Source organism: Castor canadensis, chromosome 1, assembly GCF_047511655.1.
Source record: "Castor canadensis chromosome 1, mCasCan1.hap1v2, whole genome shotgun sequence".
NCBI lineage: Eukaryota > Metazoa > Chordata > Mammalia > Rodentia > Castoridae > Castor > Castor canadensis.
Window position 1 is genome coordinate 170,721,582 of NC_133386.1, and position 26,007 is coordinate 170,747,588.

Here is a 26,007-nt window from a genome sequence, read left to right on the forward strand (position 1 = left end):
TTGTAAAAAAAAAAAAGAGGCCTGGATAGTTTTCTAGTAGTCCTAAAATGACACAGATATTCAAATTCCATTTTCTCTCCAATTTATATACCCTTGAACCTGTTAAATCCTTTACTTCACTTTCTAATTGTAAACTGTTTAATAATGATCTATGAGGATAAAATATAAAAATAAGACTTGAGGTTTTAAAGTTTGACATGGACTAGAATCTCATGTGGTGGTTTAAGAGACAAACAAGCAGACACATGCACACACAATCCTGGAAGTTACTATGTGCTGGGCCCAGACCTGACTTATTTTTAGTCAAGGTTCCACATTTCTTAATTTCTTCCAGTTTGTTAGATTAGCAAAATAACAGCTGATGGAACCAGCAGAGATGTTGAAGGAACCAGGCTACCCATTTGAAAAAGTGTATCTAAGACAGTTAAATTTTTGAATACAGGAAGGGCTGGTGAGAAAGGGAGAAGGGGTTAGTCTATGTATTTTCCAAAGACAGAATGTGGAATGTGGATCAAGGAGCACTCTGGATTTTGTTTGGATTTTTTTTTTTTTTTTTGTGGCACTGGAGTTTTAACTCAGGTTAAACACTTGCTAGGCAGGTAGACAGGCACTCTTACAGCTTGAGCTACTCTGCAGCCCTTTTTTGGTGATGTTTTTTGGTTTTTTTGTTTGTTTGTTTGTTTGTTTGTTTGTTTTTGAAATAGGAGCTTCCAACTGTGATCCTCCTGATCTCTGCTTCCTGAGTAGCTAGGATTACAGGCGTGAGCCATGGGCTCCTGGCTGGGCTTTCTAAACCACAGCTACTTGGTTTCTCCTATCTGAACTGCTCCATGCTGGGGACAGTTCATTGTCAGCACATCTGACAATGATGAAATGTCATTCATAATGACGAATTCCCTTGATGAAATGTAAAAATGCTCCCATCAGCTGGAAATGTCAAGACGAGACAGTAGAGATCACAGATCACAGATGCTATAGTAATAGGCAGTATAGGCTGCAGTAATAGGCAAAACCCAAAGATCTCTCATTTGGTGATAAAACCAACTTGAGAATTATTTGTTTTTCCAGTTCCAGTAGGCCTTTAAATTTACGACAACAAAAAAATCAAGATTTTTACTAACCATATTTTCTGAACCTTATAAACTCAGTAGACATGTATGTGTACATACAACATAACATATCCAAACAAAACAGAGCCCTACTGGAACATTTGCATGTTAACAGAAAGCCAGTTTTCCATTTTCCCAAAACGTCTGCAAAATTTTGAGTTCCCACTGTTCACTTCTTAGTGGAATTGGTCCTTTGTGGCTAGGGACATAAGAATTTTCTCCCACTTTTGCTGAACAAAAATTATATTTCTTTCCAGGTTTGTTTAATTTCAGGAAAGGAAAGTAACTTTGTCTTCTCCAGGCACCCGCTCCTCCCTTATCACCCACAACAATTGGTTAAAGTACAGCAGGCCAGGTAATCTTAATAACACAGTCCTCTCCCTCGATCTGCTCAGCATAGTCTACTGGAAAATTAAATACATTTCTATTGGAATCTGTCCACTCTGGAGGGGCAGAATCCAGGTGCCAGGCTAGCTCCCTCTGACCTCCTAAACTCTTACAGCCTTTGGGCTCTGAATTCCAAAGAGAAGTTTTTGGATCAGAGAGGAGAGTCAATTTTGGGGGGAAGTTGAAAAAAGTATCTTTATGAACATAAAGCAGAACTACAAACTCACCAAAGTCAACATAAGCTCACCAAAAAGCTGACTTCCTTCAGTTCCCACAAAGCCAATAATTTTTGCTTTACAAAGATATTTGGCAAGAAAATGATGCCACAATTTTAAAGATACATAGAACATTGGAAAATGTGGCCAATTAAAATAACATGGCTTAATTCCCAAGAGCTCATTATATTTTTTTATTACTCATCTAGAAGGTCAGAATTTTGGCTAAAGGAGTTTCTGATGAGGTTATAAGCTTCCAGAGTGTTCCTAAATCCTTAGGGCAGACACTCTGCATTTTGGGACACAGTATCCTCCCTTCCACCCCTCTTAAAAAAAAAAAAGAAAGAAAATAAAACCAGTGATCAAGATGAGATATTTTGATTTCAACAATGTACACTTGAGGCTTTGTGCTGAGCTGTCTTGTTCTAACCCATTATAACGGCATGAAACACAAAGCAAGTGACAAAGGAAATGTTACTAGTGGTTGGTGTGTTCCAGATGTTGTCCCTTGATTCTAGGGTACAATGTCTAAGATTAGGATGCTGTCCTAGCTACACCAAAAGAACCACAAAGAACAGGAAGCTAGTAGGGTGATTTATTAGCAAAGCAGTATACCTGGAGGGGTGAGGCAGGCAGTTGGATGGAAGCTGTTGGGGCCTGGGGGTTTTTATCTAATAGGGTTGGGTTACTATTTGGTGTGAAACTGGATCATTCCCTGTGGCCTTCCCAAAATGATGGGGGGACTGGCAGAGGTTGTCTGGGTGTGGGAAGGCACACAACTGCACCTTTGATTCTCTTTGCCTTTCCCGGTTTAGGGTTGCCAGTGGAAGGTCATAGAGTAGCCATTTACAGCCCTCAAGAGGCAAACACAACCTTGACATGGGGTGTGTGCTCTGTAAAGGCCAAATGTCACTTGTTCATCCATCTGAGGTTTTAGAATGGAATCTATAAAGGGGCAGCTCATGCCCCTTTGGTTGGTCCTGCTCATGGCTGCCTAGCTGTTTAGGCTAACATCAAGATGGTGATGATGAACCACCCACTCTAACCTTTTGGACCAACCCATTGTTAACGATGCTGGGTCCCACCTAAAAATAATTTAGAAATATATTTAGGTTTTTCTTCCCCTTACTTCTTTTCATGAAAGGTCATGTTAGGATAAATTTATCCCACTCCTAAGAAAGTTTTTTTCACTTTCAGAACATAGAGGAGAGGCAGCAAGATGTGTAACTGTCCATAACCTGTTGTACAACTATGTGACCAAAAGACTAAACCATGAGACAGACGAATTATTAAAAACAGGAAGTTGTTCTCATCCAAATGAACCAATGGAAAAACATATATCATTACTTCAAAAAACAAAACAAAACAAAAACAAACATGGAAAGAATCCGAAGACCATTTCCAATAGCAACAAGTTCCCTATTATGGGGTGGGGGAGTGTAGATCAGGTTTTGATGGAGTCTTTAGATCTTTGTACTTAACAATTCCTATTCAAGTCAAACACCAAACTGGACAGTGCATCTCTTCTTAAAAGACAGTACGAACCTGACAACTATATATTCACTTCTGTCCACCTGAGATGCGGGGAAAGCTAAAAATCGACAGGGTGATTTACAAATAGAGGCATCCCCTTATCAAGCTGTTGCAGTTGTTTTGGTGGCAAATGTTTTGGGTATTTGGGTAGAAAATGTAGTGTGAGCCTATATTTCATTGTTTTAAATAGGAAAACAGAAACATGATTCTGTCTACTCAACCTCCAGTCTCTCAAATATCAACTAAAACCTGTATGTTTACATATATGTACATATAAGCAATCCAGAGAAACTATCAGAAAGCACTTAAAACATTAATTGTTTAATGAAGGATTCTTAAGGAATGTACAGGTGAATACATTTACTACTGTGAGGTGGGTTCAGTCTCCACCCTACCTCCCAGTCATCTCTACAGCAGTGATTTCTGGAAGCAGGTTTGTGATAGGCACCAGGCTATACAAGAAAACACTGGTTCTCAACGTCACTGAACATCCAGATCACCTGGAGGATTGGTGAACAGACTTGGACCTCATCTCTAGAACTTGGATCCAATAGATCCAGTGTGGGGTCTAAGAATGTGCACTGCTAGCCAGTTCCCAGGTGTTGTATACGCTACTGGACCAGGAACCACACAGAACCACTGGGCTACAGTGATCTGGCATAGGATGAGGCTACTTTATTTTTTATTGGTTTTTTTTTTTTGAGACAGGGTGTCGCTATATAGCCCAAGCTGTCCTTAAACTCACAATCCTTTTACCTCTGCTTCCCAAGTGCTGAAATTACAGATGTGAACGCCCACAAGGCTGCTTTAGATAGGGTTGAAAGTGTCTCTCCTAGCAGGTCTGAAAAAGGAACTGTTCATGGTAATTAAATAATTAGGAGTCTCTTCTATTCTTCAGGGCCCAGGTGATTATGCCACTGCAATGTGTTAACAAATGCAAGCCATTAGGTGAGTCCCATTTCTGATTAACTTCTATTTGATGAGGCAAGTATTACGGGTCAGTTTCTATGTTAGGTGCTCTTGATAAAGTGATATAGTTAATTCTTACAGTACTATAAAGTAAACATAATCTCTGCCTCCAATTATAAGAGAATGGAGAACTAGTTTATGGGGCAACTACGGGAGGCAGAACAATGCTTCTCTCCCATAAAGATGTTCATACGCTAATTCCAGGAACCTGTGAATACAGAAAGCCTTTCATAGCAAGTGACACTGAGATGAGATCAAGGTTGTAGAGACAATTCTGGATTATCCAGCGGGCCCAATGTAATCACAGGGTCCTTAAAAAGAAAGGAGCAGAATCTGCCAGAAAGGATGGACAAAAGAAAGAGGCAGATCTGAAGAGGGAGACAAACTCACCTTGCTGTTGCTGATTCTGAAGCCAGAAAGGGTCATGAGCCAATCATACAGTGGCCTATAGAAACTAGGTTTCCTGCAAGGAAACCAGACCTCAGCCTGTCCGTCAAAACAGTGGTATCCTGCCAATATTTGAATGAGCAAGGCCACAGATGCCCTCTGGGGCATCTGTCCAGTGAGACCTCTGTCAGACCCCAGATAATTGATGGAACTGCAAGATTAATTATTTTGTGCTGTCACAAGCTGCAAAATTTGTGGTCATTTGTTTCACTGCAATAAAAAACTAATAGAGGATAAGCGTGGTGTTAGATGCCTGTAGTCCCAGCTGCTTAAGAGGCTGAAGTAGGAAGAGCACTGGCACACAGAAGTTTGAAACCACCCTAGGCAAACACAGCTAAATTCTGTCTCAAAAACAAAACCCAAACCTTATATAGCAACTGGAAAGTGGTAGAACAGTATTCAAACTGAGCTCTGACCCATAAACGCTCTGATGGGGAGAACTTATGAATTCAGTTTCCAGAATATGCTCAGCTAAGGAAGCACTAGAAAAGACTTTTTTTTTCTTTCTTTCTCTCATTTATTCACATATTTTTGTGACGCTAAGGATGGAACACAGAGCATCACGCAAGTGCTCTACCACTGAGCTACACCTCAAGTCCAAAAAGAGAGATTTTTAATATTAGCAGAGCCCATGGGTATAGTTACCACTCCTGAGTACTTGGGGCTGAAGAACTTTAAAGCTAGATATGTCCTCAAAAATAAAACCCCAATATTCTCATTTTGTAGGAAATTAATGGAGGCCTTGGGGGGATGAAATTACCTGTCCCAAGGCAACAGGATAATCCCAAGTTACAGTGGATGCATTTTGCTCTTCGATTTATCAGGAGCAGGTAACTCATAAGTGACTTAACACAGTCTGTTATTGGCAGTGTTCTCACTACCTTGAATATGCTGCAGCAATCATGCTGAGGTGCCCGAAGACCAGTAACTCAGTTCAAAGCAGCAGTTGCATCAGCAGGTACAAAGAGAAACCCACCATCACAATGGAAGAGCCCCTCCCAGTTACCAAAGGTCCTGGTGCCAGAGATGGCCACCCCAGTGGTTTCCTCCACAAGGGCCTCCCTACAACTTGTTCCAGGACCCCCCAAATTCCTGGCTCTGCAAAGAAAGCCTCTCATCCTGGTACTTCCACCCTAAAACCAATCTTACTTGGGCTTTTATTTTTATAAACCTTTCAGTAAAATGGAATGGTTTCCTTAGACCAAAATTTCCACTTCCCACAGTGAACATCCTTGTCACTAATTTTGAAGATGTTTGGTTTGTAATAAGGAAACCCCTTTTTTTGCCTCCCCAGCATAAATAACCCTGGAACTGAAAAGAGATACATTTGGACAAAAGTTGCCACCTGCTCCGTTGACTCTCTGTAATCTGCAGTGCCTTCTCTGAAAATCTGGGAGTAAATTCTGCTAGACTCTGAACAACGCTGATGGATACCAGAATGGCTGAATGATGAGCTGATCTCCACATTACAAGATGAAACCTTTCCAGGAATGGTATTTATCCTTACCACTTCCCTTTGAGGTAAGGCCTACCATTTTACTGATGAGAAAATGAGGCTAAACAGCTTGCTGAAATCACCACTGTGTTAGGAGTTAGTTTGGTTTTAGGCAATCAGTGTGGGGACCAAAGAGTGGCACTACCCTGGCCTAGGGCAATCAAACCAGAGGTCAGCAGAAAAACAAAGACAGCACAAACAACCTTAGGAATGCAGAAGTGAGCCTAACATAGAGAGGGGGAGGAGGGAGTCACCTTGGAACAATGACCTCCAGGCCCAGAAGTTTGTGCCACAGCCATATAAGGAATCCTGTAACCCTACCTATGAGAAAACTTTGAGCCTTCATGCCAAAGCCATAAATCCACATATCAGAGAACTTTCCAGGAGTTTCAAGTCCCACCCCCTCAAAGCCCGCCAAAGACAACATAAATACCTCTAGACAACTAGCCCACTGTGGCTTGACTGCTTTCTTCCAGTCCCTCCCTCATAGGAGTCTCTGCTTTCCTTTCCTAATAAAATTTCTGTCACTTTGCACCTCACTGTTGAGTGTGAATTCATCATTCTTCACAGATCATTGAACCAGAATCTGGGTAACTTACCCACTTCTGCACCATTCCTTGGCACCCAACATGAGGCCCTACAAATGGTAAGGATCTTCAATGCTCTATTGCTCCTATTTGCTCTTTTTTCCCCAAAAGCTCCACAGCTCTTTTAGTTTCACTTGTCTAAGCTCAACAATTATGGGCATCCATTAGCCAGTTAAGAGTGACTAGCACAGCTGCAGTACTACAAGACTTGGATGTGAGGCTTGCAGGGAGTGCTAGCTAGCTCAGTTCCCGTCTTGATGGGAATGTTGGCCCGGCCTGGCCTTAGTTTCCATTTCTGACCTGACCTACTGAAGCAGGGATTCCGAAAGCAGTTGGTGGAAAGGGAAGGTCCCTCATGGCAACTGATGGTCTCAGACTGGGGCTACTCTCTGGTGTGAACTGAAGGCCATAGGATTGACATCCCGGCCTGCCCAGCAGCATGAAAGGTGACTAAGTATCAGAGCATCTTGGGCTTTCCCGCACCCCCAGATGATCATTTCTCATGGTTCTCATGGCCTGAGATCAGAGAGCACCCTTGCTCCCATACCACCTCCAGTATGATGGACCTCTGGGACAGAGATGACTCTTAATCCTTTGTTTGTAGGCCTAAACTCATGCTTTCCTCATTGCTCCCCAGTCTGCCCTGCCTTCTTTTCAACGATTCTTTTCCAAGCTATGTTCCTGGGGGAGTCTGTCTTCCTTCTTCAATGTCTGCTCCAATATTCCCACCTCTGTCTTCGGTGTTTAGAGATAGATTGAGGCTTATACAACACCCAAAAATACCAGGGCACTGTTATCACCTGCCAGGAATGCAAGTCATTTCCCCATCATTTCATGGGTCCTAAGCCTAGCCCAATTCCATTCTGGGAAGCGTGGCCTTTGAGGGATCCTTTAGGCATGATAACCCAATTTTGGGGGCACTTACTTAGTTGTTCCCTTCATTCCCATGTGGGGATGACAGGCAGTTCCACAGTTAGGCATTTTCAGTACTATCTTCTGACTCAAGGTGTTCATTTGTCTTTTGACCCCTTGTAAGCAATCCAGACCCCCCCCATGGCCATCCACCTCTCCTATTTGTTATATGAACCTTGTCATTGAAAAGTCCCCCTCTCGTTGAGGTTTAATGAACTGGGGGGACATATTGTGATTTTCAGAGATATAGTAGGAAGACCACCTTATCAAAAACATGAACCCCAACCTCCTTCTTTGCAACAGTTAATTCTTCTTAGCTGGATAGAACAGACCCTCCAGAAAGCACAATAGGTATTACAGAAGGATATTGTTACTCACTGGGTCAGGGAGCTACAGCTAAGACTCCAACAGAAAAATAAGAAAGAAAGGAGGAAGACCAGGTCACAAGACACTGGTAGAGAGCAGCTACAACCCGGATAGGCTTCGCTTCTCACTGAATACTGCATCAGAGGCAGGATCAGGAGATGGATAGGAGACTTCCTGTCTGGCCTTTATGGGGGTGGGTGATCTCTGGGGATGCTTAGAGCAATCTCTTTACTTTCCATAAATGGAAAACACTTCCTCCACTCCAACTGTATATTCCCCACTGGAGTGTCCTTTAAAACTGGCAGCAATTTGATCCACAGACCCTTAAGAAGAGGAGAGGAGGCTAATCTTCTGCACCCATGCCTGGCCAAGTTACCAACTAGGTGACTAGGAACAATGACCACCAGAGGAAGTATCAGTTTCAACACTATTCTCCAATTAGATCTGTTCTGTAAGAAGGAGGGTAAATGGTTAGAAGTCCCATATGTGCAGGCTTTCTTTACACTTAAAAAAATGCTGAATTATGCTGAAAGTGCATATTGATCCCTCCCTGATGGTGGTGGCCAGAGACTGGGAAAGGATAAACAGGAAACAAAAGAAAAAATTCCCAAACCTCAGGAGAGGCCAACTCCAACCACCCTTCCTTAGTACCAACCCCAGATGAAATCCTCCTATACTCTTCTCTCCTTTCCTTGTGGGAACAGGGACTAAATGAGGAAGAAAACCCTATTAGAATGTTCCATCTTTTCTCCCTCCAAGACATTAAACAGATAAAATGGAATTTGGGGAAATTTTCAGATGACCCTGATAAATTAAGGGCTTCAGAGAAGTGATCCATGTCTTTGACCTTATTTGGAAAGATACCATACTTCTCAATAGGACTCTTTCCATGGCCAAGAGGGAAGTGACTTGTTGGTTGGCTGTGGAATATGGGGATGAATTAATGGCCATACAAAACCCAGGACCCCCCATGAAACTCCACATATTAGGGTCCCAACCAGGCACAGGGGTGGAAGAGGAACCATAGGGACAGATTCTACTGAGGGGTTAGAGGAGGTTGAGGGAGATGGACCTCAGGAAGAAAGTGATACCCACCCCTACCCTCTGGGAACCAAGAGGACCCAACTAATGACACTGGATGGTCTTACATAATTGAAGAAGGGAGATTGAGGACTCAACAATTTTTTCAATGTGTTATGGAGGGCCTTAGATACACTCAAAGGAAGCCCCTCAATTATGCCCAACTTTCACAGGTCAAACAGGGAAGGGAGGAAACCCCCTCTGGCTTTTTGGAAAGACTGAGACAGACTTTGGTTAAACATAACCAATTTGAACCCTGACAGCGTTAAGGAAAAGCTGATTCTCAAGGATAAACTTATCACCCAATCTTCTTCAGATATCAGGAGAAAACTGCAGAAGTTGCCCCAAGGGCCAGATGACAATCTGGAGGATCTTCTCTGAATGGCCAATAAGATCTTTTTCAACAGGGAGGAGGAGGAAATCTGGGGAAGGAAGGAGAGAACCAGGCAAAAAAGCAAAAAACTCTAGTCATGGCCCTGAGGGAGGCAAGGCTGGGAGAAAGACCCCAGGGAGAAGGGGGTACCAATTCTGAGTGCTTATTTTGCATAAAAGCAAGGACAATTTAAATGAATGTGTCCCAAGAAGTGACTCCCCACTGCCATGTCCTGTCAAGGAGACCACTGGAGATCAGACTCTTCTAGGGGATGAAGGTTTCCTGGGATGAAATACTTTTTGTGGTCCAACAGGACTGATAAGGCCTGATGTCCTCAGGCGCCCCTCTCGATCAGACTGTCATCTCCAAAGAGGGGCCTCATGTGAGCCTTAATGTTGAGGGGGCTAACTTCTTGATACAGAGCAACATACTCAGTCCTCATTTCAATCCCTGGTCCCCCCCCCATCCACTCAAAAAGTAAGTATTTGGGGTGTTTCTGGCCTCCCATTAACCTCCCATTAACCTTTGAGGTGTGGCTGGAATGGCCTTCTGTTCTCCCACTCCTTCCTTGTAATGCCAGAGAGTCCACACACACACACACACACACACACACACACACACACACACACGCATATCCTGGGTCAAGATATATTGGCTCATTTGAAGACCCTTATTTTGGTAGGGCCTGGTCAACCCCTAATCCTCCCACTTGTGGAGACTGAAATTGATCCTAGAATATGGACAACTGTAGGACAAACTGGGCCCAGCACTGGGTGCAGCTCCTGTGCGAGTTCATCTAAAGGCCACTTCTGCCTTCCCCAACCAGAAACAATACCCTCTGAGACCCGAGGCTAGCAAAAGACTCAAGCTGATAATCAGTACAGGACCTCAGGCTTGTAAATGAGGCAGTTGTCCCAATGCATCTGGTGGTTCCCAACCCTTATCAGAAATACCTGAGGACTCTGAATGGTTCACTGTTTTGGATTTAAAAGATGCCTTCTTTTGTATTTCCCAACATTCAGATTCTCAATTACTTTTTTGCCTTTGAGGATTCCAACATTCAATTCTCACAGTTGACCTGGATGGTCCTGTCTCAGGGTTTCCAGGATAGCCCCCACTTGTTCCAGCAGGCCCTGGCTAAGTACTTTTTTTCTTTTTTCATCTCCTGATAGTATGGCTATTCAGTATGTGGGTGACATCCTGTTGTGTGCTCCCAGTCAGGTAGCACTAGGGATCTATTGAATTTCTTGATATGAGGTATAAGGTATCTAAAACTAAGGCCCAACTCTGCTTAGAGGAAGTATTGGGCCTGACCCTTAGCAAGGGAACTCACTTCCTGGGGTGGGAAAGAATTGAACCCATTCTGGACTATCCCATCCCCACAACCCTTAAGCAACTAAGAAGATTCTTGGGAGTAACTGGATATTGTAGACTATGGATACCTAGATTTGGAGAAACTGCCCAACCTCTTTATCGGGCAATAAAGGAAACCCAACAAGTAGGAACTCACCTAATAACATGGAGCAGAGTTACAAAATGCATTTGAAACTGAAACAGGCCCTTCTCCAGGCACCTGCTCTGGGCCTCCCTACTAGGCATCTTCATCTGCATGTTCTACAGACACCTTGAACTCAATGTGTAAAATCTGAACTCATCTCCAATGACCAAAATTATTTTCCTACCATTTTTTCATGAATAAAGCCAGAAACCTAAGAATCAACTCATGTCTTTCACTTCCTCACACCTAACTCACCAACTCATGCCTGCTTCTATCATTTATGTGTCTCAATTTCATTCCTTCCCTGTGCCCCTATGGCTCCTGCCCCAACTGTGGCCTATAGCTTGCCTGTGTTATTACAAATTCCTTAATACCACTTCCCCAGTCTCTGTGTTAATTCCTGCATCCTAGGCCCCTCCTCCACTTACCTTCCTCATGATTGTTAAAGTGACCCAGCTTGTTTACCCGTCTAGCCTACATCTTAATTCTCCACTTCACTTTGGCCTTTTATCATCCTTCCTTGATATGACTGCAACTGCCAATTTGCAACCATGAGGTCACCTTTAAAGGAAAGTCTCATGCCAAGGATGGCAACAGATAAGTAGAGTCTGACATTAATGACACCATCATACCATCATGTCCATCCTCAGTGGGTTACCTCTGGCTTTTCACATGAGAATAACCCCTCCACTAGTTAAGCTGTTTATTTTGCTATCTTTCTCATCCTGAGCTTTTACATAAATTTACAAAAAGTAGGTGGTATTCTCAAGAGGCCTCAAAGCCAGAAATGGGCTTTCCTCCACTGAAGTCTGGTCTGAGCATCAATGTTAAGCCAACTGCTGAATTCCTTTTCTGTAAGTATTCCTGCCAACAAAATTAAATAGGCTTATCAACTAACCACACCTTAGTATGAACTGGAGGTTCAATCCACAAATCAAGAGAATGCAAATTTTGATAAGATCATCAACCTTGAATCATTCTGAGGGTTTTTTTTTGGACTGGGTTTGAATTCTGGGCGTTTCACACTTTACCACTTGAGCCACATCTCCAGTCCAATTTGCTGTGGCTATTTTGGAGATAGTGTCTTACAAACTATTGCACTGGACTGGCCTCAAACCCTGACCCCCTTTATCTCAGCCTCCAAAGTAGCTAGGATTACAGGCATGAGCCACCAGTGCCTGTCTCTGTAACTAGTTTTAAATTTTTACCTGATTGGGAAAGTTTGGTTTTTTAAAAAATAAGTGAGTCGATGCTAGGATCAAAGTGTGTTCCACATACCCCTTCCCAATTCATGTTAAAACCTAACCCCAAAGCAACAAGATGAAGCAATGGGATTTTAGGAGGTAATTGGATCGTAAGAACTCTGCCCTCATAACAGGATGAGTGCCTTTAGAAAAGAGGCCTCAGAGAGCTCTCTTGTCCCTTGCACCACATGAACATACGACAGGAATACTCCATCTTCGAAGCAGAGTGTAGGCATTCACCAGAACCGTATCTGATGGCACCTTGATTTTGGACTTCTCAACCTCCAAAACTACAAGCAGATTTCTATTGTTTGTAAATTAGACAGTCTATAGCATTTTGTTATGGCAGCCTAAATGAAGACAGTTCACTTAAAAAAAAAGACGCAATAGGACTTGGTAGCCTTATAATACAATCATGCGTCACTAATGACAAGGGACATGTAATGAGAAGCATGTCTGGGTGATTTCACTGCTGGGTCATCTCGTGACTGTGAAAATACCGAGTGTACTTACACAAACCTAGATGGAATTAGGTTTTCTCTGGAAAGTAATTTTCCTCCACAATCAGGTTACCTACTTTCTGTTCGTTGGCTACCTTCACACCAGCATCCAAGACTCACTACTCACATTTTATAGTGAGTACCAATCCTTGAATCATTTAAACCACCCATTTTGTAAGTCTAACACCCAAATCAGGTCCAGCCTTTTCTTCCAACATTGCAAACACTGTGCTTTGCCCATCATCCAGGTGCTGAGGATACATCTTCATTCAGGTCATAAACGTTTCTCCATATTTGATATAGACCCTTCTTGAATTTTTGCATCTTGTTGCCGTCAATGAAAGGGATCCTTTAACAGCTTCCATCACTTTGCTCTTGTTCTTTAAGGTGGTAGCTATGGTGGAATGGCTGATTGGTAAGAAATAACCATCATGAAGAGTTTTCACCTTCATAGTGCTTACTTTTAATTTCCAGGTAACTTACTGGATGTAGCCTCTCACTGGCAACATTAGCAGTGGATTTTGTATGCTTAGGGGCGATGTTGAACAAAACAACATGAGATTAAATCAAGTACAAGAAAAAATGATGCATTGAAGAGATGTGGCAAATGTAAATAAGATAAATGAGCTGCCGCTGGCCTCTGGTGCATACATGGTCTGTTGTTGATTGAAAAATCATTGTGCAGTGAGTGACGCTCTTCTATATGAAAAATAAGCAGGAAAAATGACTGACAGTGTTTCAGAACATTCTGACATGTGTTAACATGAAAGGGTAAGTTTGCTTTCCTGGTCCCGATGGCAGCCGCTTAGCTTTGCTTAGCTCCCTCTTCCTGTTTTTTCTACAAGAACCATTCCTGGGGAAGATGGTCAATGGAGCACAAAAGAGTGTAGTCAGAGCCAGGGGATAACTGTGGATGGGCCTTCTGGCTGCAGGCCACCAAGTATTTGTTCCCTCTTCCATCTTTAGTGCAGAGGCTTATTTGATACTAGTTTATGGGAAAATAGGCAATTATACAAAATACAGAATTGAAACCCATTTGTTTTTAAATGTGAGTTTTGACACTTGAAGGATTTCACTCCAAACTCTCCATTATATGATTACCAAAAAATTCCATGTTTCAGGAAAACATCCTTAATCCTAACATAAAATTCATGTCACTTATCACAACGTTAGACAGTTGAGTGTATAAAGGAGAAACAAAACAGAAAGAGTATTTACAAATTTAGACTATATGAGACATTGTGAGGAACCTTTTGTTAATAAACAGACTACATACTTTTACAAACTACATACATTTAAAAATGATGCATCAGTAAATAATCTGATAAAAGTCATAGTGTGAGGACTTTAACTTACATTCAAAGTCATCATATTGAAGACTTTAAAATTAAATTCAAGTAGGAAAACTTTCAATGCAAGGTCTTTGTGATAAAGACTTTAAATTCAAGGATAGATTGTCTAAGAAAGGACAAGCCATTGGCACTCTAATTTAGTCAAATTAGTTTCCTGTGAGTACAAAATATCAGGATTGCTAAATGGATTGGCCGAATTACAAATGTTGCTCATTTCTAAATAACACAACTGCGAGGAGTCTTATGCAGTTTCTTTCTATCCTTGTGTAGGTATATCCACTACATTTTAAATCCCTATTCTAAACAATCCCCTCTCCATTTCTGTATTTTTTCTAAGTAGAAAATATTTTTAAACAAAGATATGTCTGTTCCTTAGCTAGAGAACTGTTTCTCCATTGACTCCTGGAAGAGAAAAAAAGATTCCCGTTTCCTCTACCTCAAAACCACAAAGCAAACCAAACCAATCCAACTCCTAAAGTAGCATCACATAGCGCCCAGGGCTGGGACAATATTTCATGCTATTTTCCTGCTAGATGCCAAGCACAATTATTTACATTATTGAGAAATCTATTTAACAGACTAGAGTCATCCCAGTGCTTCCATCAGCAGAAGCGCTAAAATAGGCGTGAACAGCGGCGTCTGCGAATGGGAACATCAAAGACCCTCCTCCGTCTCTCCTCCTCTTCATCTTCATCTGATTCATCCATATCTGCTGAATCATCATCGTCGTCTTCCTCCTCCTCCTCCTCCTCCTCCTCCTCTTCCATCTCTTCATATGCATCAGGACCCATTTCCTTGAAAGAGAAAACAATCTTTTGATAAGAATGTCCATCAGGTTTTTTTCACAGCAATTCTATAATCTAGGATGCAAACAACCAGACCTACCCATTGAGTTTCACAGATGTGAACAGTGCAATTTCATAATGCACGTGCAGATGCAAGATTCTAGAATGTGTACCATGTGATAAACAGTGCTCAGTATGGTTATAATGGCAAACATTATTAAGACAGTACTGATTTTTCATAAAATAGCTGGTAATTCATACAAGGTAGCAAAAAGCCCAGTCCTAACAATCCAAGATAAAGTTTTACTGAACTTATACCAATGTTTTAAAGAACAATTCTTTACTGATGCATACGCTTACAGAAAAGAGGATGTGAAAGTATTAATCAGGTATGACCTCTACTGGTAACTTTTATGTACTGTCTTCAAGAGGTCTGATTTCTATTGAACTCTTACTATACTCATTTTAATTCAAACATCTGTAGCTTCTACTTGTGAAAAAAATGTTTTTATTTTTGTAGTGGCTTAAAACAACGGTCATTTACTCTGTCTCCTGGTTCCTACGGGTTGGACATTTGCAAAGTACTCAATAGGGTGCTTCTAGCTTTTGGTCTGTCATGATGGTATAGACAGACAATGGCTGGAACTGCTATCACCTCAAGGGCTTCTTCACTCACATGTCTGGTATATGGACTGGGGTGATCCAAATATCTGGAGACTGAGACAGATGTGTTTACATGGTCTCTTCAGTGTGGTAGCTTCTTTCAGGGTAGCTGGGTGTACCAATTGCATGTGTTCCAGGAGACAGAATGAGGCTGCCTTTTCCTAACTTAACTCCAGAAGTCAGTGTCACTTTGCCAATTCACTAAAACCAGTCCATGTTGTACTTTTAAATTCATTGCTTAAGGCTCCACAATAGGACAGTAGTGATGATGACCATATAGTAGACACCTCTTGGAAATGTCACTTCTGCTCAAGGAGTCTCAAATCAAGCCTTGAATTACTTTCCTCTCATACACTTTTGAAGACTCTGAGAAGAGTTGCTATATCAGCCAGAATTCTGAACAGCCAGAAGTACTGGGAACTTGGGGCATGATGCCAGCAAAGGTCCTTCCTCCAAGGTTTTTTCGTTTGTTTGTTTGAGTCAGGTTCTCACTATGGAGCCCAGGCTGGCCTTGAACTTTCAATCTTCCTGCCTTTGCCTCCTGAGTAGGGGGTTACAGGCCAACACAACCAGCCTCCACTAGGCTTTTATGGAACATGGTCTCACCTCCAACTGTTGTGGCCTTGTTCACTGAGTGCAGCTACACTGGCCTCCGTGGTTCACACACCCGAAGCACAGTGTTGTGTCAGGACCTCAGACTTGCTGCTTCTCTGTCTGAATATTCTTCTTCCACATATCCACTTGGCTCTCTTCACTCCTTTCATACCATCATGGCCTTTCTGGACACATCTTTATATTACATTCTGACAGGATATTCCTTTTAGCTCCTGTACTGATTTTTCTCCATAGCACTTGTTACCACTTGACACAATAGTGTTTGTTATACGTTGTCTGTTGCAGTGAGAATGTCAAGTCCAACGCAGGGATTTTGACTGCAGTTTACCACAGTACTCAAATATTTGTTGACTGAACAAATGAATTAATGTAGGAGAAAGGAATTGTATCACTTAGGATTTATTATAACACAATAATAACAATCAGAAAATACACACAGATGTGATTTATATTTCATTATTTGTATCTCTGGATTTTTTTTAATCTAAGGAATAAAGACTTCAAAATTTAGTAGGAGATTCAAAAGGCAGGAAGAGGAAGGTTTTGGAAATTCTAAAACATGATACTCAGGTAGTATGTTTATTAATCATTAATAATTAATCATTAAACTCCATTATATTAATGGAGAAAACCAAAACTGTTAAGAGAGTCAGTGCAGCTAAAGAGAGATGTAAGTGTATGTACACAAACAGCAGATGGAAAGGGGAACAGCCTTTTTTTTTTTTTTTTGGCAGTACTGGGGTTTGAACTCAGGGTCTTGCACTTGCTAGGTAGGCATTCTGCCACTGAACCACACCCCCATCATAAAGTGGAACACGACATAGACGAGAATGACATCAGTGAACAGTGGGAGCCTTTACAGTGCCCTCCAATGAGCCCAGTGAACAACCACCAAGACCAAGAAAAGGCATTTATGGCTAACCCAAAGTGTACTTTAAAGTGGCAAAGTATACAGAAAAAAGAATTATTAAGCCTACTAATTAATCAGACTGGCAGAGGATGACAAAGGAACTGAATGATTCAACTTCCCTATCAAGAAAACTAATAGAAACAGGAAAGGCCAACAAATACAACCCTCATTGCTTTTTTTATGTTGATTAGAAATAAATTCAGAATTTTTTTTAAATTGATTTCTCATTGTTTAGAGAAAACATTTTCTATAAGGCAGGTCAAGATTTTTTTATATTTACTTGTGGTTAGGCAAAAACTAAAACTCTAAATAAATACATAATTAAGAGAGGGTTGAACATGTAATGGATTTATTGTAGTTTTAAAAGGAACTGATAAGTATATATTATAAAACTTTTCAGTTTCGATTTCAAGTATGGCAAGTACCAGTATAATCCATACAAGCAAGAGCTCTTCGGGTCCTCGGTGAGTTTTAAGCATCTAAGGAGGCCTGAGACTGAGAACCACTGTCCTTCAGTAAAGACGACTTTACACCCACCCTAGCAAACATTAAAACAAACATCAAAATGATCAACTATCTGTGATCATTATCATTTAAACCTCAAAGCTCTTTAAACTTTAGGACAAGGAATGTTATTAGAGATGAAGAGGGAGTCTTAATAATGGTCAAAGAAGCACTTCATTAAAAAATGTACATAATTATAAAGCTTCAAAATACATGAGACAGTCTGACAGAACTAAAAAGGAAAATAGACAAAGCCATAATTTTAGTTGGATATTTTAACAATTGTCTCTTTAGTAGTTGACAGAACAAGAAAACACAAAAAGCAATAAATGAATATACAGATGACTTAAAAATCACTGTTAACCAAACAACCAGCTTCACCTGTCATTTATAGAGTAGTATTCCTCAACATGGTTGAATATACATTCTTTTCAAATACACAAAGATCATTTACCAAGATGAATTCTTTATATAATATCGGGCCATAAAACATTTAAAAGTATTGCAAATACAGAGTAAGTTCTCTAACTACAATATAATTAGAACTCAATAACCAAAAGGTAACTGAGAAATTCCCAAATGTTTGGAAGTTAACACGTTTCTAGAAAAGTCATAGATCAAAATTAAGTTACAAAGGAAATTTGAGACTGTTTTGAACTAAATGTTAACCAAAACACAACACACATCAAAATTTGTGAAATATAGCTAAAACAGTGCTTAGAGGACAGGAAAGGTCTAAAATCAAATGAAACCCAAGTAAGTAGGAGAAAAATAAAGACAACTGCAAAAATCAGTGAAATAAAAAATAAGCAAACAATAGAGAAAAGTCCATGAAACCAAAAGTTGTTCCTTTACATGATCAGTAAAAGTGATAATAATCATGTGATTAAAAAAAGAGAAGATATAAATTACCAATATTAAGAACAAGAGGATGTATGACTACAGCTCTGGTAGCCATTAAAAGGATATCAAGGGAATATTGTGAATAACTTTTACGCCAATAAATTCAACATTTAGATGAAATGGACAAATTCCTTGAAAGGCACAAATTACCAAAACTGAAACAAGAAGAAATAGAAAATATGAATATTAAAGAAATTAAATTCATATTTAAAATTTTTCCCACAAAGAAAACTCCAGTCCCAGATAGCTTCACTGATGAATATTAACCATACAAAGATAAGGTTATTGGCTCAAAAGACACTGGGCTAGTCAAAAATGGAAGTATGTTATAAGGAGAAGCACATTCCTAGTACTGGAAGTAGTTTCTAGCATTCCTCCAATGGGAAAAAGCTAAAATTTCACTTCCACATTCAGGTCCTTTTCACCATACCACAAGTAGAATGGTTTGAAGGCTCACCATCATCCTTTTCTTTGAAAACTGGAGTTGTGAATGTGTCATTTCTGGGTCATGTGAACATCACATTCATCTTCCCAGACTTACCTCAGACCCACCCATCAGGGCCATCCCAGGAGCTAGAGCATTTTCTGAGCACTCAGGCCTATAACTCAGTTGCATTCTGGATATCCTATTCATATTTTCTTCCTATGGTTGGTTGCAGGTCCATACTTTCACTTAATTATGTTATAGTCCATAACTGGGATTACCTGTTACAAGGTAATCCTAAAAATGAGGTCTTAAAAATATACCTGATTGACTTGAGAAATGATCCCAGAGATTGCTAAAAGTATAAGTCCACCCATTTAAGTCATCTTTATAATGCTCTTTATAGGGTATATGTTTACTAAATTAAGAGTTTTAGCAAAAAGATGGTAAGAAATTGTGTTCCCAGTCTTTTTTTTTTTTGTGGCACTGGGATTTGAACTCAGGGCCTCATGCTTACTGCTTAAGCCTCTGTGTTTTGTATGGATTATTTTGATGCAGGGTCTCACAAACTATTTGCCCGGGCTGGCTTTGAACCACGATCCTCCTGATCTCTGCCTCCTGAGTAGCTAGGATTACAGGTGTGAGCCACTGGTGCCTGGCTTCTCAGTCTTAATAAAATCAAATAAAGCCAATTCTGACTGGCTTTGTGTGACACTTCTCATATTCTAATACGTGTAGGGCACAGAACTACTTTTGGAAACAGTGAAGAAGCGATTGAATCTTTAAAACAGGTAACGGTAGTGTCTCTGAAAAGAGTAGGGATCTTAATTTCTTTGTTTGGCCCCCTGAACATCTTTACACAACCCTCAAGATACTTTCTCAGTATGCCCAGGGTTTTCTAGAACATCATCTATAACCCACTCATCTTCCTAAACGATGATGTTCTGTAGAGTTAATTCTACAGTCATGTAAATCAGCACTGGAGGAAAAGTTAACTTACCAATCGGGCTATAGACACCCTGAATGTTGGACATGCCATGTGGAATCGGGGAATGGCAACGTTAAAGATCTTGTCTTTAAAGTACAGGAAGTGAAAGGTATAATATCCTTCCATATAGCCTGATGTTGTGGAGAATGTGGTACAGCTTGTGTATTCATATACTCGACCTGGACTGATGATTGGAAATTCACCTGCAGAGAAAACAATCCGTCAAAGTGTAAAATTCAGTTCTTCATTCTAATAAATAATGTGTTCTCTAAGATACTATGTAAATTGTGTGAAAGTAAAAAAAAAAAAAAAAAAAAAAAACCAAAAGGAGATATAACAAAATGTTAGGGATGATGGGATTCTGAGCAAGTATCTAATTCTTCTTGACATTTTTTCTGTATTCCCCAAATTCTCTACAATGTAGCAGGTGGGGAATATCTAGTAAAACAAAACAAAAACAGCACATTTTTTTTTCTTTTTTCTTGGCAGGACTGGGGTTTGAACTCAGGGTCCTACACTTGCAATTGGGCACTCTATCACTTGAGCCATGTCTCCAGTCCATTTTGCTCTGGTTGTTTTGGAGATGGGCTCTTGTGAACTATTTTCACAGGCTGGATTTGAACCTCAATTCTTCTGATTTGATCCTCCTTATCTCAGCCTCCCAAGTAGCTAGGATTACAGGCATGAGTTAATGCCACCCAGAATCACATCTTTTGTTCAAAGTGCTTTCAGGCCTTGAAGATACAATCTTCAAGGTAATAAATGAGTAATAAAAAGTGCTTCAGTTAGTAATTCAAACAAAGATAAGAGTAATCTAACTGTTTAACAGTAACAAGAGACTAAAACATAAGGTTCTGAAGATGCATTGTAAGTATTCAGACCAGACAAAATGTCAGTCACAACAGAAAGTCCTTACACCAATGACAAATGACAAAAAAAGAGCATGACAAATAAAATTCCTTAGCACTACATTCTTAAATAAGGCCAAGAAAAATTCATTAAGTAAACATGTAGAACATGAATGTATTCATGTCAATAGATTAGAAGACTTTAATTTAAACTGAATTCTGGGCTAGGAGTATAGCTTAAGTGGTAGAGCACCTGCCTAGTGCATGCAAGGCCCTGGTTCAATCCCCAGCACCACAGAACAAACAAATAAATAAAACAAGAACACAAAACTCTGAATTCTGCAGATGCCTAGGACTGATAACAGAAGTACATGACTTAGATATATTATTTTCCTGAAGCACATATTTAAACCTGAAGAATCTGTCAATTCAGAAATGTAGGAGAATCATATTAAAAAAAAAAAAGCTGAATGGTAATGGTCATGGAAACCAAAGTAAATGAAAACTCAGGTAAATGAAATCTAACCAATAAAAATCTGTACTATTAAGAAAATTTATTGGGCTGGGGGTGTAGCTCAAGTGGTAGAGTGCCTGCCTAGCAAGTAGGAGGCCCTGAGTTTAAATGCCAGTACTGACAAAAAAAAGAAGGAAGGAAAATGTTTTTCTTTCCTTCCTATTTTCCTAAGTCATTTAACTCAAAGAATACAATAATGAGTAGTTAGCCAATCTAACATACACACACACACACACACACACACACACACACAAGAAGGATCAACAAGGAACCCCAGGTGAGTGTTCTACCACTTGAGCCATTCCACCAGCCCATCAATCCCTAAATAACTGAGTTTGCTATAATGTTAGAAAAGTTAATGCTTAAAGGACTAAAATGATGGGCCAAGGACCTCTTCATTACATTTATGAAGCAAAGTCCAGGAAGATCTGATGTGTAAGCTTAAATGTTGGGTTGCATACCGACCACTCCAGGCCCTTGGACCTCTTCCACGTCTCCTTTAGCATTGGTGATCCTCCAGTAGCGACTGTCCAACTGACAGGCCTTCTCAGGAAGCGCATCCTTCGACATTTCAATCCTGGGGAAAGGAGGGGGGGGGGAGGAACAAATCTGGCTTAGCTACCTTTTTTCTTTTTTGTATAAGAACTATGGCATTGCAAAGGGCCATTTCCAAAGGAAATCAAGATATTCAACCCAAAGTCTACGTCAGCCATTTATTTTTCCAAGTTCTCAAAGATATTGCCTTACTTAACTTCATTCCCCCTCCCCCGGTTTATGCACTTAACTTTCACAACCATCAACAAGGGAGCAGGCAACATAACCATATGCAAAAACAATGGGACAGCCATTGTTTGCTTTTTGAATAAAGATTCAGTTGACAAATGCTCTCTAGAACACAGTGCTATGGAAAACTTCTAATGAGCAGGTAGTCTTTCAGTCATGACAAACCTATAACCCTGGTTATTTTCTCCATTTACTTATGAAAAGTTCAATGCAAAAAAATCACCAGTTCCTGAGATTCCACTTCCACTCTCCTTCCCAATACTGTCATTTCCCCTTTGCTAGGAACCTGCTATCTCTTATTTTTACGTTAAGTACCCTAGAAGTACACGTGGATGTTTTTATTTTAAACATGTTTCAATCCTAGGCAGGATCTAAACTAAATGATCAAAATAACAAACATTTATACCTATCCTTGGACAAATCAAAGGCCACACACAATTACCAAAATCTCAGGATGCTTTCTGGTAAGTATCTATTACTAAAGTACTTCCAGTATAGGCATTATATGTGTGTGTATATAAAAATAAATATATTTAAAACAAAGTATTCTTGCTCTCTTGGAGCAATGAATTGTCTTTATGTGATAGCACAGAATATTTCCAACTAAAAAATGAGTTTAAAATATTCATTTTTAGGGCTGGAGGTGTGGCTCAAGTGGCAAAGCACCTGCCTAGAAAGCACAAAGCCCTGAGTTCAAATGCTAATACTATGGGAAAAAAACAGAGATATTCTTCAAAAATAAAATAAAATATTCATTTTTATATTTAGTCAAATCTAATGCTTAATACCATGTATGACATACATGAAGCACTCAAACATTTATTAGATTTTTTAAATTAAACATAGACAGGTCAGCTGAAATATAAAACATAGTTTTATGTATGGCAATTTGATAGCTTCTAGAATGTATCCTAACTCTAAAATAGAGCTCTGATGATTACAACTTAATAATCCACTTCTCACAGTACCTGGCACAGTACTTGTGCAAGAAAAAAACTTTAAAAACTTAGATGCTAATATAAAATAAAAGTCCTTCATGAACACTATATTGTAGAAAATTCATTCACCTTCCTCTAAACTTCAGCAAGAAAGTGTTCTTCAAAATGCATTTTAGGCCTGGGGTTGTGGCTCACTAATACAGCACTTGCCTAATATGCGCAAGGCCCTGGGTTCCACCCCCAGGACCAAAGAACCAACCAAAAAATACCCAAAATGCATTTCTTATATCATGTCAAGTGCACAGAATATACTCCACTATTAACTGAAAAGAGACTGTTATGGTTTGGATGTAAAATGGCCCCAAAGACTTGTGTGTTAAAGGCTTGGTTCCCAGCAGGTGGCATTCTCTCTCTTCCTGGCTGCCATAAACTGAGCAGCTCTGCTTAGCCACACTGCCTCACCAGGCACAGGCCCCCAAGCAATGGAGACAACGGTGACCATAGAAGGAAAACTTGGAAATCATGAGCCAAAATAAATCCCTCCTCCTTTAAGTTGATTTTCTCAGGTATTTTGTCACAGTGACAAGAGACCCCATTTAAAATTCTCACCTTATTCGGTATGTGAAGAAATAGTGGGGTGGGTGTACAGAGCTGAGTTCTGGCAGAAACGACGTGGAAACCGAAACCGTAATATCCCCAGTGGTTGCTACGCACTCTGGATCATGGATGTACCTAGTAATTAAAAAAATTAGAAGTTTTAAAATCCACTAACTTCAATTCTAGGGATAAAAGGTTTACACATACAATGTACAACAGCATACTTATACTTTACTTTAGAACCAAAACTTCACATCATATTTGGGTATAGTCCTACTAAACTTAGAAGAAAGTTACAAACCTTGGTGACTCTGGTTTAGTAATGACAGTGACAAGGGCCGGTGGTCAGTGGTCCCAATAATAGATTAGTAATTAGTTTGGGAACTAAAACGGGCTTATCTCAGGTTTCAAAGCTAGGAAAGTTTGGGGAACATCTGAAAACCCAGCTATATCTGCCAAATGGTGGCTCTGACAATAAAAACACATAAAAGTATGTATGTATGTAAGTATATTCAACCTGTAAAGTATAATGAAGCTGTTCTTCCTGCCTCTTAATCTAGATGCCCTGAATGTATTACTAGTCTATTACTTCTGCCACAAAGGCTACTATGAACTAATAATATCACTTCTAACTATAACTACAACACCTGAGTATTTTATTTAGAGATAATAATATTCATTAGGACTTCATATTACCTACTTGCTACTCATAATAAATGAACTGGCAAACAACCTTTTGTTTTTTTTGAAAGAGAAACTAAATAGCTACTATCAAGGCACAGGTTTTAAATCAAAATCAAATCTTCCTCTTGATTCTTTTAAGATAAAAAATACTAGCTGATTTAAGTCTTTGGGTGTTGGCTTTAAAGTGAGAATAAAGTAAAGAGATTTAGGGTAATGAGAGGTTCTTTTATTAACCTTCTTGGGAAATGTCATCTCATGACCTGTGATGGACAGTTTTTTCTGACTTATACTCATTTTGATCCAAAAAGCCCCAAATGAAATACCTGAAAATTTGGTCTCTGATGATGGGGAAGCCACCCGATACAACATTGTTGACATAAGAGGTAAACCAGTCAGTAAAAGTAGCACCTATAAACCAGAAAGGAGAAAAATGAGTAAAGGACAAGTCGTTTTTGTAAAATCTACACACAGGAAACAAAGAATTATAATTCCTCTATGATTAAGATGTGATACCAAAACTAGAAACATTTGTAGATATAACATTATAGATATAATTCTGCTAGTCTTTCATCAGGCCACTTTCTAGTCACAATTCTATTCACCTTATTTCTTTGAGGTAACTTTATTTGCCCCCCTCCTTCTTCCCAGCTCTTTTCAGAGAATCCTATAGCTACCTTCAAAGTATTTTTTATACTTCATAGTTATGTCTAGGAAGAAACTATGAGAAAATGCCAGGCACCTCTTCTCAGACAATGACGATATGTCACAGTTCAGACACAACCTGATTCATGCACAAAATTCTGGCAGAAACCAGACTCAGCATGGACCTCTACCAGGTATGTGGCATTGTGGAATTCTGAACAGCAGGCCAATCCCAGAGTGACCTTGTTGTGTACTGCTAGATAGAGTCAGTTGCACAGTGGTCTTCCATACTCTTAGTGATCAGCTCAAGCAGAAAAAAAATTGTTGGAATAGTCCAGTTCAGACCATACATCCATGATGCAGTGACTGGATCAATGACAACTGTTCAGTTGAATTATGTTTATGCTTTCTAGGTAGTACCACATAACTATCAGATCCCATATTTATTATTAACATAACCTAACACATTAGTTCCTTAATGTTATTCAATAATTTCTTTGTGATCTGGTTTCAATTAATCCAGTTCTGCACTCCGCCATTCTGACTATCCTATGCTAAATTTGTAATACTTACCAATTATGCTCTGTAGGGAAGATAATTTGGCTTGTATCTAAGAGTACAAAGACTTAAAATTTTAAAGGCATCATTTGAGAGAAGACAAAACTAAAATAGCTCTTTTCTGAATATCTATTAATGGCCCATTCTCACCCATTATTTATTAAATGCTGTTGTATTCAAAGGTCACTGATTGTCTACTCGTTTTGAGTAAGATAGTAAAGAACTATATGAACAATGTCAGTAAAATTGACAGAAGGTGCTGCCTTTGATCCTTGGCACCACACAAAAAAGAACTCATAGGAGGCACAATTTTATATTTTTATTTTGTTTTAGTGTGTTTTTTGTATGTAACTGCTCTAATTTATTTTAATATATTTTTCCTCAATATTATGTTCTTAGAACTAGTAATTTCACTGGTGTTTAAACAATCATTTTGTATGTGTCATGGAATAAAATTTTTTCTAAGAAGAAGAGAAGTTTTATGGTTTGCATTAAAAAAAAAAAAGAAATTGGCAGGTCTACTTAATGCACTTCAACTGATTTCCATGGATACCAAACTACATTCTTCAAGGTGAGGGCATATT

At 39.7% G+C, this 26,007-nt stretch overlaps 1 protein-coding gene and 1 long non-coding RNA gene across 5 annotated transcripts in view; one reads left to right on the forward strand and one right to left on the reverse strand.

The window, feature by feature from the left end:
* The first annotated feature begins 5,960 nt into the window (after nucleotides 1-5,960).
* LOC141411528 (uncharacterized) lies at nucleotides 5,961-14,496 on the forward strand. Its single transcript, XR_012436352.1, has 2 exons — nucleotides 5,961-6,181; nucleotides 6,726-14,496. It is a non-coding gene; the product is annotated as an uncharacterized lncRNA (long non-coding RNA).
* Nucleotides 13,955-26,007, reverse strand: part of Fbxo3 (F-box protein 3) — a 36,539-nt gene continuing 24,486 nt past the window's right edge. The window contains exons 7-11 of one of the 4 annotated variants that reach the window (XM_074044187.1): nucleotides 24,547-24,631; nucleotides 23,552-23,674; nucleotides 21,683-21,798; nucleotides 19,872-20,062; nucleotides 13,955-14,861 (exon numbers count right to left, since the gene is read on the reverse strand). In XM_074044187.1, the coding sequence (XP_073900288.1) occupies nucleotides 14,682-14,861; nucleotides 19,872-20,062; nucleotides 21,683-21,798; nucleotides 23,552-23,674; nucleotides 24,547-24,631 (695 nt within the window). In that variant the 3' untranslated portion in view covers nucleotides 13,955-14,681. Of the gene's footprint in view, nucleotides 14,862-17,372; nucleotides 18,603-19,871; nucleotides 20,063-21,682; nucleotides 21,799-23,551; nucleotides 23,675-24,546; nucleotides 24,632-26,007 lie in introns of those variants that run through there. The other 3 variants (XM_074044204.1, XM_074044206.1, XM_074044196.1) reach the window with 3 other exon arrangements.